This window comes from Nematostella vectensis, chromosome 5 (genome assembly GCF_932526225.1).
Source record: "Nematostella vectensis chromosome 5, jaNemVect1.1, whole genome shotgun sequence".
In the NCBI taxonomy this organism is placed as follows: Eukaryota; Metazoa; Cnidaria; class Anthozoa; order Actiniaria; family Edwardsiidae; genus Nematostella; species Nematostella vectensis.
Genome location: NC_064038.1, coordinates 2,964,089 through 2,983,637, shown reverse-complemented (window position 1 = coordinate 2,983,637; position 19,549 = coordinate 2,964,089). Strand labels below are relative to the sequence as shown.

Here is a 19,549-nt window from a genome sequence, read left to right as displayed (position 1 = left end):
TCTGTCCACCTCTTGTCCCCTCTTCGCTGCTCTTTTGAGTATAGCCTGCGTAGCAAGCGTTTCTGTAGAGTTTCAGGAGGAATAGAGAGCGAGCGAGAAAAATGGCCGCGCTACGCAGTAAAGCTTGAGCCTCTGGTACCAAGGGAAGTCGTGGGTACCCTGTGAGATTAGTCACATCCGGGGCTTGGCACTAGACGGAAATGACTTCGAAGTGATAGCTTCCTCTACAAAACCGCGCTTTTTGAGTGAAAAAATGTGAACAATTTCCTTCCAAAATAGGACGTTACTATCAACACCCGCGATCTACGGGAAGTGATGGGACAGGATCGGTAGAACTCAATACAGGAACTTATTTATAGATGTGCTAAACGTTTGTAGAAATCAAAGGAAGACGAGAAATGAATTCGAAATCACAACGCGCCATGCGCGGGGTCAAAAAAACTATCGCAAGACAGCTAAAAGGCAAATTTGCGTGCAAGTTAAGGTTCACCGTGACTTACGAATACGTGGATTTGCAGTGCCATGATGCATGGTGAGTGTTAAAGTATTGCCGGTGCATACATTTATGTCACTGAGATCGTAAGTTGGCCGCAATCCAGTGATCAACAAACAAACAGTGAGTAAGATCTGGTGTAGCTTCGTGTCATGCGAGAAGCTATCGTTAGGGATCACTTATCTGTTGTTTTGCAATTTGTTCTTCCAATAACTAAATTTTTATGAGCACGTATCTTATTTTTGATCGGGTGACATGTATTCTATTACACCAGGAAGTACTTTACTAACCAAAGAAATAGTATAAGTACTTGTTGAGCACTGATGAAAAGCTTGCATAGTTTTAAGTTATATTAAAAGTGCTAATGATTGCCTAACAACCCGAAGTCACTCATTGATAAAGTTTGATAATCAAAAGGCAATTGATAAATCTGACGATAGTTGATATCAATTATTAGCGGTAGTTGATAACAGTGATTATCAATTTGTAACCTATTTGAATTTTGATTGTCAATTGACCTGTTGAATACTATAATTTTGTTTGTGTTTAGGAAGCCAAAAGATGTTAATGTGGTCTGGTTCAGAAGCCACAGATCAAAGACTTCTCAAAAGGTCAGTATATGTGTTTTGTGGGAGGCCGAAGCCAAGTGTGACATTGTGTTTGATAGCCAAGTGTGACATTGTGTTTGATAGCCAAGTGTGACATTGTGTTTGATGGCCAAGTGTGACATTGTGTTTGATAGCCAAGTGTGACATTGTGTTTGATGGCCAAGTGTGACATTGTGTTTGATGGCCAAGTGTGACATTGTGTTTGATAGCCAAGTGTGACATTGTGTTTGATAGCCAAGTGTGACATTGTGTTTAATAGCCAAAGTGTGACGTTGTGTTTGATGGCCAAGTGTGACATTGTGTTTGATGGCCAAGTGTGACATTGTGTTTGATGGCCAAGTGTGACATTGTGTTTGATAGCCAAGTGTGACATTGTATTTGATGGCCAAGTGTGACATTGTGTTTGATGGCCAAGTGGGACATTGTGTTTGATAGCCAAGTGTGACATTGTGTTTGATAGCCAAGTGTGACATTGTGTTTGATAGCCAAGTGTGACATTGTGTTTGATAGCCAAGTGTGACATTGTGTTTGATAGCCAAGTGTTACATTGGGTTTGATAGCCAAGTGTGACATTGTGTTTGATGGCCAAGTGTGACATTGTGTTTGATGGCCAAGTGTGACATTGTGTTTGATGGCCAAGTGTGACATTGTGTTTGATAGCCAAGTGTGACATTGGGTTTGATAGCCAAAGTGTGACATTGTGTTTGATGGCCAAGTGTGATATTGTGTTTGATAGCCAAGTGTGACATTGGATTTGATAGCCAAGTGTGACATTGTGTTTGATAGCCAAGTGTGACATTGTGTTTGATGGCCAAGTGTGACATTGTGTTTAATAGCCAAAGTGTGACATTGTGTTTGATAGCCAAGTGTGACATTGTGTTTAATAGCCAAAGTGTGACATTGTGTTTGATAGCCAAGTGTGACATTGTGTTTGATAGCCAAGTGTGACATTGTGTTTGATGGCTAAGTGTGACATTGTGTTTGATAGCCAAAGTGTGACATTGTGTTTGATGGCCAAAGTGTGACATTGTGTTTGATAGCCAAGTGTGACATTGTGTTTGATGGCTAAGTGTGACATTGTGTTTAATAGCCAAAGTGTGACATTGTGTTTGATAGCCAAGTGTGACATTGTGTTTGATAGCCAAGTGTGACATTGTGTTTGATAGCCAAGTGTGACATTGTGTTTGATAGCCAAGTGTGACATTGTGTTTGATAGCCGAGTGTCAAGGCATCCTACGTGGATCCAATGTCTGGGCTGTTCATTTATAATGCAGTCTGGATGCCTCCAAATGCTGTGGAACTTGTTGTTACTCTTTACAAGGTTAGAATTTCCAAGATTTTAGTAACAGTACATAAATGTTAAAGCCTGGCTAAACATTAAGACATGTATGTCTGAAATCTAAGTCTCGTGTGAGCATGTTTGACTAGGTGGTTAAAGGCAAAAACAATTTTATAAAACATAACCGTGAACACTTTTTCTGTTATGAATATGTGAGAGATCAAAGTGGCATCATAGAAATGTCTAGGTCTGATTGAATAATATAATAAAGCGTGCACACAATGTTTTACATGAGTACCTAACAGCAAAATATGTACATTGCACATGAATGTTTGATGAAACTTTTTTTCTAAAATGAAAAGCATTTTCTGTGAAAAAGAACTGATAATTATGTAAATCAACAGTTGTTGCATTCAATAGAACTTTGATTGCTTGATTAATTTTAGGGACAATAATGGAGTATAATACTGTATTTCTGTAAGAGGGTCATTCACAGCTCAAATCAAGTACAATCAAATTAAGTAGTTTTTGATATCACTGTATTTACCAAAATGGGTACAATCTCTTCTTTATTTTATTTTGATAATTTCAGGATAGTGCAGGAAGTTTCAAGAAGAAGGAATATTTCTTTGTTATTGAGAGCCATGTAAGTAGAATACTAGCCTTTTTGAATTGTTCCTGCAGAGATTATCGGGTTTCTAACAAACACCTTTTTATAAGCCAGGGTTCGGAAGCAGATCGCAAGAAGCTTGCACTTTTTTCTTGTAACATGGCAGACTTTGCATCTCCTGATACAAATGAGTAAGTTGAATATGGTGTGGCTGTAGCTAGAAAATTCTGTCTGAGGGCAAGGCACCAGGTATCATTCCTTGAATTTGAGGGGCCGCACTACATACTACTACATAGACTCAACTAGGGGTCAGTTGTCTTTCTCTTGTTTGCAACAGTCCTGTAATGTAATTATTTCATTTTCAAGATTTTGAAATAATACAATTTTGGGTGGTTTAATATACAGATTTGATCTGGAGATGGAATTTAAGCCACAATCTAAAAAGGTTTCAGTTGCCAAGCTTGGTGCAAAGATCAGATGTGAATTCATCAAACAAGGAAATGCTGAGTAAGTCCTGACATATTTTATTTTCTCTTTCTTTATCATCATTGCACCCCCTGGGCCCCTGTTTGGGTATAGGTGTACCACGAGGGTAGGTAAGTTGACCCTATTTAGGATAAGAATACCAACTTTTATATCCTGTTAAGGACAACGACAAACAATTGACAAAAATCCAAAAACTCCCAAACCTCTGAAGTCACGTGAGAAAAAAAAAGGCTTGGCAACAAAATTCTACTTGACAATTCATGGGAATACAAAATAATAAAATGGGAAGCCTTTTCAGAACAGAAAGGCATGAAATATAAACCCATTTAGGATACATAGCCTTAAATATATACATACTACCTTTTATGGTAGCACAACCCTAATGTAATGAATATAGGAAAACATGTTTTACACCGCTAAACCAGAATATTTCTCATCCTGATTGTAGTCAGTTTTCTATGAAATTTTTTTAACTTATAAATCTTTACCCTTTGATACTGTATGGTGTTGATGGCCACAGTGAAGATGACATGGAAAGCAATTTTAGCCATATGAGTGAAGGGGACTTCAAGCAACGGATGTCAGAGTTGGCAGAGATAAGTGATGATGAAGATGATAAAAAGGCAGACATGGCAAAAATAAGGGATCGATCACGGCAGTAAGTTCAGGGAGTGGATTTCAGAAATATGGAGGAGTTTTCTTGTTTTTCAATAAATTTATATTGCACCATGGATATGAAATAAATGAACAAACAAATCTGACAAGACAAATTCATAATGTGCTTCAAGGCACTCACAGAAATGTTGACATTTGTAAGTTACCCATGATTCATTGTGTGTTAGGACACAGTGCAACCTTTTTTCATTTTGATTATCTTTTTTTACACAATCAAATGTGATACTTTTCCTTTGTTATGGATAATCAGTTTGGTACCACCAGTTTTAGTCTTTATTACTCAAATTAGGACTTGGCTGTGATAATGACTGGCTGTAAACACGGCTGTAGCAGGGGTTGGGGCGCTGGGGGCACGTGCCCCTCCCAATATTTTCATAAATTATAAGGATATGACCAGGAGGGGCATGGCTGTGTCCTATATTTTCTTAATGTTTCTGTATTGTGCCCCTCCAATATTTCGAGGCCTGCCACAGCACTGGTAAAACCAGATGTAGCTTACAACTGCAGTTCTTGAACTAAAAACAACATGTTGAATAGTGTAGTAGTGAATTTTTCCCTATTCTGCTCCTCAGCACCTGGTCTCAGTTCATAGATGAGATGAAGACTCTTGAGTACAAGGAGTACCATGTTGCCATGATGGGGAACCCTCTGGCAGATTTTCATGAGCAAGCAAATGGTAATGTTATCACTGTGTTATTCATTGGTGGGACTGCTTTTTTTCACCTGCAACTGAAATGACCCCCTGTTGTTGTTGTCTTGTGCTGAGTGTCTACTGCAAATGGTTATATTACGGTAGAGTGAAAGCCACTGCAAATGGTTATATTACGGTAGAGTGAAAGCCACTGATAATGGTTATATTACGGTAGAGTGAAAGCCACTGCAAATGGTTATATTACGGTAGAGTGAAAGCCACTGCCTCCTTCTGCCACCCCTGCTGCCACACCCAGGTTTCTCTGCAGCTCCTACTTTAAACCTCCCTCTATTATCCCCACCTCCCTCCTTTGCACCCTATCCCTCCACCATCCACCATCCCACTGTAGCCCCCACCTCCCCCCACCATCCCCCTGTAGCCCCCACCTCCCTCCACCATCCCCCTGTAGCCCCCACCTCCCTCCACCATCCCCCCACCATCCCCCTGTAGCCCCTACCTCCCTCCACCATCCCCCTGTAGCCCCCACCTCCCTCCACCATCCCCCTGTAGCCCCCACCTCCCTCCACCATCCCCCTGTAGCCCCCACCTCCCTCCACCATCCCCCTGTAGCCCCCACCTCCCTCCACCATCCCCCTGTAGCCCCCACCTCCCTCCACCATCCCCCTGTAGCCCCCACCTCCCTCCACCATCCCCCTGTAGCCCCCACCTCCCTCCACCATCCCCCTGTAACCCCCACCTCCCTCACCATCCCCCTGTAGCCCCCACCTCCCTCCACCATCCCCATGTAGCCCCCACCTCCCTCCACCATCCCCCTGTAGCCCCCACCTCCCTCACCATCCCCCTGTAGCCCCCACCTCCCTCCACCATCCCCCTGTAGCCCCCACCTCCCTCCACCATCCCCCTGTAGCCCCCACCTCCCTCCACCATCCCCCTGTAGCCCCCACCTCCCTCCACCATCCCCCTGTAGCCCCCACCTCCCTCCACCATCCCCATGTAGCCCCCACCTCCCCCCACCATCCCCCTGTAGCCCCCACCTCCCTCCACCATCCCCCTGTAGCCCCCACCTCCCCCCACCATCCCCCTGTAGCCCCCACCTCCCCCCACCATCCCCCTGTAGCCCCCACCTCCCAGCCCCTTCTGCTTCTGCTCCCTCATGACCACTTACCTCTGGCATACCTTTGAACCCCAGAAAATCAAAGTTTTGATAATTTTTGTTTGGGGGAAGAGATGGGTATACCCTCCCAGGTATACTCCTGCACAAATTCACTTATAGGTCTCGCGAGGGTGTTAGATAAATTGCGCTACGCAAGGAAATTATTGTTTTTTAAAAATATTTTAATAGAAAATAGTCAAAATGTGGATTTTCTATAGAGTAATTTTTTGGCAGCTATATATTAATCTAAAAAGCTAGAGACCTGGTGCTCAACGAAGGAGGGCGAGAGAAGGGGTTCAAAATCTTGAGACTCCGCCCTAATGCGGTAGAATTGACGGTATGCTGCTGCCCCCTCTCTATCTTCCACCTCCATCTGCAGCCACGCCTAGATGTACCTCTGAAGCACCCACCTTTACCATCCTCACCTCCTTCACTGTCATCTCCATCTTCCACCTCCATCTGCAGCAATGCCTAGATGTACCTTTGAAGCACCCACCTTTACCATCCTCACCTCCTTCACTGTCATCTCCATCTTCCACCTCCATCTGCAGCCATGCCTAGATGTACCTCTGAAGCACCCACCTTTACCATCCTCACCTCCTTCACTGTCATCTCCATCTTCCACCTCCATCTGCAGCCACGCCTAGATGTACCTCTGAAGCACCCACCTTTACCATCCTCACCTCCTTCACTGTCATCCCCATCTTCCACCTCCATCTGCAGCCACGCCTAGATGTACCTTTGAAGCACCCACCTTTACCATCCTCACCTCCTTCACTGTCATCTCCATCTTCCACCTCCATCTGCAGCCACGCCTAGATGTACCTCTGAAGCACCCACCTTTACCATCCTCACCTCCTTCACTGTCATCTCCATCTTCCACCTCCATCTGCAGCCACGCCTAGATGTACCTTTGAAGCACCCACCTTTACCATCCTCACCTCCTTCACTGTCATCTCCATCTTCCACCTCCATCTGCAGCCATGCCTAGATGTACCTCTGAAGCACCCACCTTTACCATCCTCACCTCCTTCACTGTCATCTCCATCTTCCACCTCCATCTGCAGCCACGCCTAGATGTACCTCTGAAGCACCCACCTTTACCATCCTCACCTCCTTCACTGTCATCCCCAACTATCTTTGTGCTGGGCTCTGCAATAATATTATCATTAGAAAACACCCATATATTTTTAAAATATAAAACAGATGACAAACTGACAAAAACACACATATTCTTTTTACTCCTAATTTCATTGTGCTGAACAAATATATGAAATCCAAAAAATATATAACAAACCACCAGAAATGGAGAAGAATCAAGAAAAAGAAAATCAAGATGAAGAAGAGACAGGCGTATCTCTAGACTCCCCCATTCCAGAGTCCATCCTAAGTCAGCGAAAGGCAAAGAAGCGAGTTCTGAGTGCAGTTTTTGAGACGGTACCAGAAGAGGATGAGCCACCGGAAGAGTCCCCAGCCAGCCCTACAGATCAGCTCAAGTTTATATTCCCTTCAAAACAGGTAAGTCTGTTTATGGTACACAGTATAATTCCATGTGGGATGGGCAAGCTAGCTGCATAGGCTTGGATTAAACTGAAAAATAAACCCAAGACTTGTGTTGAAGTCATCCTTTGGGTTTAACCTGATAGTGCTAATTCTATAATAAGGCTAATTCTCAAGGATTAGCTGTTTACTTTTCTATCCTGTTTTCAGTTAACCAAGGTGTCAAGATCCAACACTTTACCAGAATCAATAGAGGTAGAGATATTTGTGCTATAATAGTATCTGAGCTAGGACACTTATCTGAGAAGCAAAAATCAGTTTTCCAGCAAAATCAACTAACTTTTTATTTTTAGGGATCTCATCGAGTCCAAGAGTGGCTGAGTGATGTTAATGAGAAGGTTCAAGATGTCAAATATATGTAAGTCATGATTTGTCTGTATATGTCAAATATATGTAAGTCATGATTTGTCTGTATATGTCAAATATATGTAAGTAATGATTTGTCTGTATATGTCAAATATATGTAAGTCATGATTTGTCTGTATATGTCAAATATATGTAAGTCATGATTTGTCTGTATATGTCAAATATATGTAAGTCATGATTTGTCTGTATATGTCAAATATATGTAAGTCATGATTTGTCTGTATATGTCAAATATATGTAAGTCATGATTTGTCTATATATGTCAAATATATGTAAGTCATGATTTGTCTATATATGTCAAATATATGTAAGTCATGATATGTCTGTATATGTCAAATATATGTAAGTCATGATTTGTCTGTATATGTCAAATATATGTAAGTCATGATTTGTCTGTATATGTCAAATATATGTAAGTAATGATTTGTCTGTATATGTCAAATATATGTAAGTAATGATTTGTCTGTATATGGAATGTGGTGGGGCATTATTAGCATAATTGCATCTAATGAATATTAATGTCGATATGATAATGATGATGATGTTGGTGGTGGGGCTGGTGCTGGTGATGTGTATGATAAACAGACTTACCTGTTTTAAAGGGAATATAAGGGCTGGCTGGGGACTCTTCCAGTGGCTCATCCTCTTCTGGTACCGTCTCAGGAACTGCACTAAGAACTCGATTCTTTGCCTTTCGCTGACTTAGGATGGACTCTGGAATGGGAGAGTCTAGAGATATACCTGTCTCTTCTTCATCTTGATTTTCTTTTTCTTGATTCTTCTCCAGTACTGGTGGTTTGTCATAATTTTTTTGGATTTCACATATTTGTTCAGCACAATGAAATTAGGATTAAAAAGGAATATGTGTGTGTGTGTTTGTCGGTTGATGGTGATGGTGGGATGGTTATGCCGGTGAAGATGAGAATTCTGATTAAATGATCATGAATACCCAGGTACAGTATCTCTAGTTTTTGGAATTAAAAAACAAACACTTGATGCGTGACCCTGTGGTGACCAAACAAGACAAACAAGGCAGCCAAGATTTTGTGAATAACGCTGTACAACTGGGTACCAGCTTGGAATGGTATTGTAACCAACCTCTTCCGAGTTCTGAGGCTAGATAATGCTAATAATAATGCTGCTACTACTGACCTTGGTGATGGGGATTATATTATGAGCTAGGCCTGTTTTAACATCTGTGACACTACTGCCCATATGGTGATGGGGATTATATTATGAGCTAGGCCTGTTTTAACATCTGTGACACTACTGCCCATATGGTGATGGGGATTATATTATGAGCTAGGCCTGTTTTAACATCTGTGACACTACTGCCCATATGGTGATGGGGATTATATTATGAGCTAGGCCTGTTTTAACATCTGTGACACTACTGCCCATATGGTGATGGGGATTATATTATGAGCTAGGCCTGTTTTAACATCTGTGACACTACTGCCCATATGGTGATGGGGATTATATTATGAGCTAGGCCTGTTTTAACATCTGTGACACTACTGCCCATATGGTGATGGGGATTATATTATGAGCTAGGCCTGTTTTAACATCTGTGACACTACTGCCCATATGGTGATGGGGATTATATTATGAGCTAGGCCTGTTTTAACATCTGTGACACTACTGCCCATATGGTGATGGGGATTATATTATGAGCTAGGCCTGTTTTAACATCTGTGACACTACTGCCCATATGGTGATGGGGATTATATTATGAGCTAGGCCTGTTTTAACATCTGTGACACTACTGCCCATATGATGATGGGGATTATATTATGAGCTAGGCCTGTTTTAACATCTGTGACACTACTGCCCATATGGTGATGGGGATTATATTATGAGCTAGGCCTGTTTTAACATCTGTGACACTACTGCCCATATGGTGATGGGGATTATATTATGAGCTAGGCCTGTTTTAACATCTGTGACACTACTGCCCATATGGTGATGGGGATTATATTATGAGCTAGGCCTGTTTTAACATCTGTGACACTACTGCCCATATGGTGATGGGGATTATATTATGAGCTAGGCCTGTTTTAACATCTGTGACACTACTGCCCATATGGTGATGGGGATTATATTATGAGCTAGGCCTGTTTTAACATCTGTGACACTACTGCCCATATGGTGATGGGGATTATATTATGAGCTAGGCCTGTTTTAACATCTGTGACACTACTGCCCATATGGTGATGGGGATTATATTATGAGCTAGGCCTGTTTTAACATCTGTGGCACTACTGCCCATATGGTGATGTGGATTATATTATGAGCTAGGCCTGTTTTAACATCTGTGACACTACTGCCCATATGGTGATGGGGATTATATTATGAGCTAGGCCTGTTTTAACATCTGTGGCACTACTGCCCATATGGTGATGGGGATTATATTATGAGCTAGGCCTGTTTTAACATCTGTGACACTACTGCCCATATGGTGATGGGGATTATATTATGAGCTAGGCCTGTTTTAACATCTGTGACACTACTGCCCATATGGTGATGGGGATTATATTATGAGCTAGGCCTGTTTTAACATCTGTGACACTACTGCCCATATGGTGATGGGGATTATATTATGAGCTAGGCCTGTTTTAACATCTGTGACACTACTGCCCATATGGTGATGGGGATTATATTATGAGCTAGGCCTGTTTTAACATCTGTGACACTACTGCCCATATGGTGATGGGGATTATATTATGAGCTAGGCCTGTTTTAACATCTGTGGCACTACTGCCCATATGGTGATGGGGATTATATTATGAGCTAGGCCTGTTTTAACATCTGTGACACTACTGCCCATATGGTGATGGGGATTATATTATGAGCTAGGCCTGTTTTAACATCTGTGACACTACTGCCCATATGGTAGTTCATATGCTATTAAATACACTGTGTTAAACTCATTTTCTGATTAAATTTGGGTCATGTATTGGATAACTTGGTGACCACCTAACCAAGTGCACCCAAGGGGCCAGGCCTCCAAGCCACATCTCCCTGTACACCCCCCCCCCCCCCCCTGGGGGATACTTGTTTTGGTGGAATATACTTACCTAGTAGAAACCCTTTACATAGGAGTGGCAGGAAGGGCAAAATATCTGTGAATCCTGCATTGAGTTGAAAGTTTGCAGGCATCCATGAGAGAGTGCAAATGTGCCATGGCCTGCAAGTGGGATCTGGCCAGTAGCATGGGCCAGACCCAGACGAGCGTTGTCATCCTCCATTTTAAGTTATGCTAAATTATGCTAATGTGGCATACATAATCATTTTAACTTCGACTACTGGTTCTGGACAACAGGAAGCTAGAAAGAGAGAACCAGGAGCTCAGAGACAGCAATAAAGTCCTTGGAAATGAAATTATTCAGCTCCACAAAGAGAAAGATGAGCTTCAGGTTGAAATAAGTGAGCTGCAGATGTTGGTGGAAGATCTCAGAACAAAGGTATAATGGCATGGAGTACATTTTCAGAGTGTAAGGTATTTCTACAGTGTATGACTATTTGTGGCTTGGTTGCAGCTCACGCAAGCAGAATCTATTTCTGGCAAGAAAAAGAAGGAGATTGATGACATCAGGAAAAAAGTAGAGGTAAAATAAAGGAATTTACAAAATGTGTGTAACCACCATTTACAACAATGAAATAAGAAACTCTGTAGAGCTGTAAGTCATCAGTTTTTTTTAAGACTGGCAAACTAATGCATGTCAAATAACTGATTGATGTATAACTGCCAACTAAGGACTACTACATTTTTGATGCGCCACTAAAGCTGCAATTTTTACTTTGATTTTTATCGCACTAAAGTCATGGGTAAACAGCTGCAAAATTTTATCAATTTCACAGCAATAACTTACACATTTGTTACAGGTAATTCAAGCATACTCTTGTACAAATCAACTTGTACACAGAGCTTATTTAGGTACTAGGACTATCCTTTTTTTCTAACCGAATAGGCAAACAACATTGCAAAAATTTATGCATTGTTTGAAATAATTTGGAGCAATTTGCGGTCTTTGCGATCTAGGGTTGGGATAAAATTTCCCAGCTGGTGTCACTCTATAAAATTGGCTAAGTGTAAACAGACTTTTAGGAGGATATTTACCAGGCCTAAACTGAAATATTTTGAATCTTTCTTTCTTACCCACTATACGTTTAGCTCTGGAATAACACCATGAGAGCGACTTCAGTATTTGGAAATCAGCATAATCAAAAGTTCCTTCCCTAAATATTTTCATAATGTTGGCTGGTGTACCTCAATAAACTGTTTTAATCTTTAACTTGTTTCATAACTCTCTGTGTTATGACTAATGAAAATCATATCCTAACAATCTAATGAATTGCTGATACCCAGGAAAAATCAGTGTCAGAGGCACCTAAGTTAAAGGTAAGACCCTTAGAATACATTAGTGTGTAGCGAGGTAGAACACAACAACTAACCAGCATGAAATATCTCATGTAGTTGTGCTAGGGCAGAGGGGGCAAAGTGGGCCAAAAAGTGGGGGCTGGGAGTGGCCAGGGGGGGGGGTGGTGGGGGGGCATTGGAGGGATCATATACATCTATAGATGTGACACTTACACTATTTTTGGACATGTTAAAACTGTGCGTTCAAATAAAAAAAACATCTGCCCAGAAAATTTTTGGCTAGTTTTTTTGTCAATGAGATAGTACATAAAACCTACAATGTTTTTAATTTATCAGGTGTCTCAAGTTCGTGGCTGGCTCTGTAAGCGGGGTGTGAGAGGCCTGACCGGCCGGCGATGGAGGCGGAGGTGGTTTGCCACTGATAATGAAGGGAGACTTTATTACTACAAAAAGACAAACAACACACATCCAAGAGGGTAGGAATCTATAACATACTCTTATTTCACATCTCTAACCTTTTGCAAATCTTTGGGGGAAAAACATGCAAAGAATGTAAACAAAACATTACTTTTCCTGGTCTTTAGAAAATAATCTCATAAAGGTCTTTTAAGGGTTTTTGCTGCTGCTATTTGTTTTTTAACTTCTTTTTTGCTTTTTAGTTTTATAGATCTGGATATTATTGTAGCTGTGCAAGATAAACCAACAGATGAACAAGATACCAATAACGCCCTGTTTGATGTCATCACACCCGCAAGGGTCTTTGAGCTGATGGCGCATGACGAGGAGGAGAAAGTCAGGTCAGCAAATGGTACCCCACTCTTTCCCCTTTGTCATGTTAACACATTATGCTGCTGACGTATGACTCGTGTGTTCATGGAATTGTTGATTTTAGCTGAAGAAGAAAACTGATAAACCTGGCAGACCCTACCCGTACCCAGAAATTTTTATCTAATCCAATATTTTTCATAGTTTTCTCTACAAATAGAAGGTCTAATGCAGTCTGTAAGTGGATTTTCGGCAGTTATGGGTACGGGCCTTCCTGGTGAAAAGACTCACCAGAATTAAATCTTTGAATGAAAAAAGGCCTTAATGACATTCTGGCTGATTCTTAAGAATGCTAAATAAATGTCATTAATTTTTTTTTTTGCAGATGGATTAATGCTCTTGACTACCTGAGGCACTGGAGATCACGAATGGTGAAAATGACAAACACATAGAAGAAATGACAAACACACACAAACTTCTTCCCAAACCGAACAATGTGACTATAGACAGTGATTGATTGTTACTGATGTACAACCTGTGGGCTTTTGAAGTCAGGGTTTTTTTAACACTTCCCAACCCCTCCCTCTAGAAAAATTTAAATCAATATTCATGAAAAAAGATAGTTGCATGCTGTTTGCATTGTAACTGTGGTTGTAAGGGTATTTGAGCTGTTGCTTGTTTGACAGTGTTAGGTTTTTGTGTGTTATATGTGTACAAAAAAGGGGTGGGGCACTGGGGGCATCCCCCCCCTCCACAATATTTTTTAAAAAAATTATAAGAAAATGACCAGTAGGGGTGTGGCTGTGCCCAACAATGTTTTATTGACGTTTCTGTTTTGAGGTCCTACAATAATTTGAGGCCTGCTGCGGCTTTGGTATGTACATATTAATAATTTACATAAGTCTGTAGATATCTTCAGAACTTCTTGTATGATAAAATAACGTATCTACAAGGCTAAATCACAAAATATTTTATGCTATAACAAAATATTTTATGCCATAACAAAAATTTTATGCCATAAAATATTTTAATGCCCTGGGAAAATGCTGTTCTTTCGTTTTATGTTCATAACCATTGATTTGTACTTGGAATGGCACATGAAGAGAATGGCATTTGCTCTAGGCCTTAGTAACATTTATGGACTGCAACCAAGAAAGCAGTTTGGGATATATGCAAGGTGATTAGGCACTTTGATCCTGGCTTGTTAATCTGTAAATAGCAATAAACAATGTTTGTCAAGACAAGTGTCTCACGGCCATATACTGTACATGATTTTAAACTGTGAAACTGTACATCATTTTTTAAGGGCACTGAAAAGGTGCTTATCAGTACGAGTTATTTGTAAGAATAAGGGGAATACATGAACTGCACCATACATACATCAGTTGTTAGTATTCTCCTCAATTTAGTAGATATATCAGAGCTATGCTACACATCTACATATTAGTCTAAGAACTGTTACTTGACAATGGTCATTTGTACTTGTATGTTTGTCAGAAAGACTTAAAACCTTTTAACACCCAAGATGTGTCTGGAATGTTTATTGTACTCTGACAAATCACCAGCTTGTGGAGGCATGTTCCTAGTTGACTGTTTTAAATTCCTGCATGTGATTGATCAGAACAAACATTACATGCATATTTCCCATGCTCATGGTTTACTGGTTCAGCTGTAAAAAAGTGTATAATAGAACAGATTGAATTTTATATCTTGAATCATGCATGGTTTGCACCACAAACTTATGTATTGTAAACACCTATTTCAAAAGATTGCACTACCAATGTGTTATAACTTACAAGGGCTTGTGGTAAGGTTTCCGTGGTAATTGTCTGAAAGCCATTGTAATTTGACACATGAACAATGAATACTTACTAGCTCACCAAATCTGGAGTGTTTTAATCATGCTCAATACCAGTAACAACAAGATCCACAGTTTTTATTTGAAATACAGTAGGTGTACACAAAACATTTCTACTACAGTAGGTGTACACAAAACATTTATACTAGAGTAGGTGTACACAAAACATTTCTACTACAGTAGGTGTAAACAAAACATTTCTACTACAGTAGGTGTACACAAAACATTTCTACTACAGTAGGTGTACACAAAACATTTCTACTACAGTAGGTGTACACAAAACATTTCTACTACAGTAGGTGTACACAAAACATTTCTACTACAGTAGGTGTACACAAAACATTTCTACTACAGTAGGTGTACACAAAACATTTCTACTACAGTAGGTGTACACAAAACATTTATACTACAGTAGGTGTACACAAAACATTTATACTACAGTAGGTGTACACAAAACATTTATACTACAGTAGGTGTACACAAAACATTTATACTACAGTAGATGTACACAAAACATTTATACTACAGTAGGTGTACACAAAACATTTATACTACAGTAGGTGTACACAAAAAATTTATACTACAGTAGGTGTACACAAAATATTTATACTACAGTAGGTGTACACAAAACATTTCTACTACAGTAGGTGTACACAAAATATTTATACTACAGTAGGTGTACACAAAACATTTATACTACAGTAGGTGTACACAAAACATTTATACTACAGTAGATGTACACAAAACATTTATACTACAGTAGGTGTACACAAAACATTTCTACTACAGTAGGTGTACACAAAAAATTTATACTACAGTAGGTGTACACAAAACATTTCTACTACAGTAGTCCAACTGTATACCCTGGATCACTAGCAGTTCACTAATAATGTAAATACTTTCACCTTTGCTTTTGTTTGAGAAATGTCCACATGTGGGCTTAAATAGAAATTATATTTGTGTCATCACTGAATAAAACCATTTTTGTGGCAGATATTTATAACCAACAAACAGCAGGGTAAAATAAAAACAAATCTAAGCCCTCTTTGTTCCCCCAGAGACTGTAGATTTCTCTCATTTTTCAGAAGAGTTGGCAGCAGTGGTTTGAAAGACTAATGCCAGCCTCAATAGTTGCAAAGAGCAGTACTTAACAGTACTGTTTCTGCCTAGAGTATCTAAACCACTGTCATTTCTTCCATTTCAAGTGTGGGTTATTGAAGCCAAGGGAAATATTTCATATATTTTTCTAAAAAAAAAGGCTTCGCTTGCAGGTGCCGTCCATCTACATACAAAGAGCTTTGAAGTGATTTTCTCAGTATGCATTATTGCAGCCAAGAAGCAACACCTCTGCATATTTCTCATTCAGTCACTTCACAGGTGACTTTTGGTGATCCAATCTCATGTTTGAGGGCTCATCATTATATTCAGGAACTCCACTGCATGACCCAAGCCTGGATTTGTTCCAAATTCCGCTCTAAATCTTCTGGTGCATTACTCTCGAGCTCATGCACAATTTCAGGATTATAACTGTCTCTGGCTTCTTCTAGGATTGTTTGAAATATCTCACATTCAACATTGCTGGTAAGCTTTTTACCAGTGTAGCCTCTGTAAATTAAAATATTCATGTTAAAATGCATTACTAAACAAATGGAATAAGTTTTAGAAGCAAATGTATGTTACACATACACTAAAAATCCAGTAAAAATACATCGACTCAACATCACAGATCAACAAACTATAAGAGGCATAACCAGGGAAGAGGCCCACAGTAAATGTACAAGACCTTTTTTTAAAAATACAGGGAAAAAAACTCCTAAAAAGGTGCCCTTAGACCTGTTGTGAATCCTACTATATAGCTATCCCCTTGATTAAACCAATAACAAAAATAAGTTACCTTTGTTGCAGTCTGTCGAATAAGATTGTGTTGTTTGTTCTGAGCACAAAAACAATGTCGAACCATCTCTCTGGGAAAAATTCACAGCCATGATAATCCACAACATTTCCTCCATCTGTCATATTGTCTTCCATCTCGTCAATGACCTGCCAAATGTAGAAATTTTAGATTTTTATTCCTATTTTGTTAACATGTATGTCTTAAGTCTTTAATTCAATGTCAGTATAACATGATGATGCACATGCTTTTGACATACACAGGATTGGCTGTCTGAGGGTGGGGGGAGGGGGGGAGTTGCCCAGTCATTGGTATCATGGACTTGAATGGTCTAAGGGTTGAATTTGCCACAGTACATAAAAAGGGTGGGGGGAGGGGGGGGGGGGGAGTTGCCCAGTCATTGGTATCATGGACTTGAATGGTCTAAGGGTTTAATTTGCCACAGTACATAAAAAGGGTGGGGGGAGGGGGGTGAGTTGCCCAGTCATTGGTATCATTGACTTGAATGGTCTAAGGGCTTAATTTGCTACAGTACATAAAAAGCGGGGGGTGAGTTGCCCAGTCATTGGTATCATGGACTTGAATGGTCTAAGGGTTTAATTTGCCCCAGTACATAAAAAGGGTGGGGGGAGAGTTGCCCAGTCATTGGTATCATGGACTTGAATGGTCTAAGGGTTTAATTTGCCACAGTACATAAAAAGGGTGGGGGGAGGGGGGGGGGGTGAGTTGCCCAGTCATTGGTATCATGGACTTGAATGGTCTAAGGGTTTAATTTGCCACAGTACATAAAAAGGGTGGGGGGGGGGTGGGGTGAGTTGCCCAGTCATTGGTATCATGGACTTGAATGGTCTAAGGGTTTAATTTGCCACAGTACATAAAAAGGGTGGGAGGGAGGGGGGGTGAGTTGCCCAGTCATTGGTATCATTGACTTGAATGGTCTAAGGGTTTAATTTGCCACAGTACATAAAAAGGGGGGGGGGGGGGCGGTGAGTTGCCCAGTCATTGGTATCATGGACTTCAATGGTCTAAGGGTTTAATTTGCCCCAGTACATAAAAAGGGTGGGGGGAGGGGAGGGGGGGTGAGTTGCCCAGTCATTGGTATCATGGACTTGAATGGTCTAAGGGTTTAATTTGCCACAGTACATAAAAAGTGTGGGGGGGAGGGGGTGAGTTGCCCAGTCATTGGTATCATGGACTTGAATGGTCTAAGGGTTTAATTTGCCCCAGTACATAAAAAGGGTGGGGGGAGGGGGGGGTGAGTTGCCCAGTCATTGGTATCATGGACTTGAATGGTCTAAGGGTTGAATTTGCCACAGTACATAAAAAGGGTGGGGGGAGGGGGAGGGGGTGAGTTGCCCAGTCATTGGTATCATGGACTTGAATGGTCTAAGGGTTTATTTTGCCGCAGTACATAAAAAGGGTGACTAAGAAGAGGAATCAGCCTATTATTGTCTGCTATAGGAAAGCTATTCACCTCTGTTCTCAATGCCCAGCTGTATAGTTACCTTACTTAGCACGGCATCCTAAAAGATGTGCAAGGCGGTTTTCTTAAAGGCATGGGCATCTCGAAAAGCATACATATCCTTAAATCATTGATTGACAATTATGTTAAAAACAAACCTGAAAAAGGCTAATTTCCTATTTAGTTGTTTTGTGGCCTTCGATTTGATACCAAGGGAAAAGCTTCTCGACAAAATAATGCTGGCAGGCGTGACCCTGCACGGGTGGCCTAGTGTGTTAGCGCGTCGGCCCCTCACCGCTGTGGCCCAGGTTCGAATCCTGGCTCAAACTGGGGATTTTTCCGCGTTCCTGCCTTGAATCGAATTTGTCACAAGTGAGTTGAAGTTATTCTCCCGTGTTTCCAGTCTTCTCGGATAAGGACACTAAACCGGAGGTCCCGTCTCTTCAAGCAGCACTACACTAACCTGAACCGAAGGGACGTAAAAGAACCACTGGGGACGCAATAAACCCTTTGGCAGTGACCACCCCCAGTGACAGTGCTTACTAACCGAGGGCCATATGTTAGAAAACTGTATATTCGGTTAAATATGCTACCCTCGATAAACAAAGATTACTCTCAGTGTAAGTGCGTGTTCAAGGGCCTACACTTCTAGTGAATAAATGTTGTACAAGTAAATGTGTACTTTATGACTTTCTATTTATTAGGTAGACCTTAAAATAAAACAATACAACCGCAATTTAAGCCAATATAAATCTATAAAATATCATTAACAAATATGATAATAGGTATGCTAGTAGTACAATGACACGTCGAAAAAATACAACCCTTGCCAACGGAGAAACATACATAAGTATAAACTCAACAACTAAACTCGCCTTGTCTTCGTCAAGCACGTGGCATTCATATTGCGCGTCCCATCCGTCGTACAAATCATTTTCCTTCGCTAGCTGGCCGACATTAATATACTTGAAGCCTAGCCTGTTAGCTAGCTCGACGCCAGTTGTGCTTTTGCCGGTTCCTGGGGTCCCTGTTATCAGAATGTTAGGTCGGCTTCTTCTAGCGGACGCCATTTTTGGTGAGAAGACCTTTTATACTGTAAGGCGTTCCATAACGCAAAAAGAACACAGGAAAACCGCGCTCATAGTGTCGTGTTCTCTTTTGAGGAAAAAAGGAAGAGAAAAATAACGACAGTAAAAGTGCAGGATAATCGATATTTTTCTTTCGATTTAGAGTACTTAACTTGTACCCAAAAATGCACAAATATAGAAATTTTGTTATAAAAGTTTAGAAAAACTGTTTTGGTTCTGCTG

The 19,549-nt window shown here is 40.7% G+C and overlaps 2 protein-coding genes across 4 annotated transcripts; one reads left to right on the top strand and one right to left on the bottom strand.

Moving 5' to 3' along the window:
* The first annotated feature begins 184 nt into the window (after positions 1-184).
* Positions 185-14,269, top strand: LOC5503599 (EH domain-binding protein 1-like protein 1). Of its 3 annotated transcripts, none has more exons than XM_048727405.1 (17): positions 185-532; positions 1,044-1,104; positions 2,318-2,422; positions 2,973-3,026; positions 3,105-3,181; positions 3,396-3,497; positions 3,997-4,134; positions 4,724-4,827; positions 7,260-7,474; positions 7,667-7,711; positions 7,810-7,874; positions 11,205-11,346; positions 11,422-11,490; positions 12,252-12,284; positions 12,600-12,739; positions 12,923-13,060; positions 13,414-14,269. In XM_048727405.1, the coding sequence occupies exons 1-17, from the start codon at positions 399-401 to the stop codon at positions 13,478-13,480; spliced, it is 1,689 nt and encodes a 562-aa protein (XP_048583362.1). In that variant the 5' UTR covers positions 185-398; the 3' UTR covers positions 13,481-14,269. The 3 variants fall into 3 exon arrangements, with proteins under 3 accessions (XP_048583362.1, XP_048583363.1, XP_048583364.1); XM_048727407.1 differs by having other exon boundaries at positions 481-532; positions 2,376-2,422; XM_048727406.1 differs by lacking the exon at positions 12,252-12,284.
* LOC5503587 (adenylate kinase isoenzyme 6-like) lies at positions 13,827-19,344 on the bottom strand. The gene is made up of 3 exons (XM_032371885.2): positions 19,115-19,344; positions 16,781-16,926; positions 13,827-16,491 (listed from the first exon to the last, which is right to left on the bottom strand). Exons 1-3 carry the CDS (start codon positions 19,307-19,309, stop codon positions 16,311-16,313), a joined length of 522 nt encoding a protein of 173 aa, XP_032227776.2. The 5' UTR covers positions 19,310-19,344; the 3' UTR covers positions 13,827-16,310.
* Positions 19,345-19,549: the final 205 nt, after the last annotated feature.

Excerpts from the sequence above, each read along its gene's own strand:
- LOC5503599 (XM_048727405.1), top strand. The coding sequence starts at position 399 with ATGAATTCGAAATCACAACGCGCCATGCGCGGGGTCAAAAAAACTATC. Across the intron at positions 3,498-3,996 it reads ATCAAACAAGGAAATGCTGA|TGAAGATGACATGGAAAGCA; the intron begins GTAAGTCCTGAC and ends TGATGGCCACAG. Across the intron at positions 7,875-11,204 it reads GTTCAAGATGTCAAATATAT|GAAGCTAGAAAGAGAGAACC; the intron begins GTAAGTCATGAT and ends TCTGGACAACAG.
- LOC5503587 (XM_032371885.2), bottom strand. The coding sequence starts at position 19,309 with ATGGCGTCCGCTAGAAGAAGCCGACCTAACATTCTGATAACAGGGACC. Across the intron at positions 16,927-19,114 it reads ACGTGCTTGACGAAGACAAG|GTCATTGACGAGATGGAAGA; the intron begins GCGAGTTTAGTT and ends TACATTTGGCAG. Across the intron at positions 16,492-16,780 it reads TTCGACAGACTGCAACAAAG|AGGCTACACTGGTAAAAAGC; the intron begins GTAACTTATTTT and ends TTTAATTTACAG.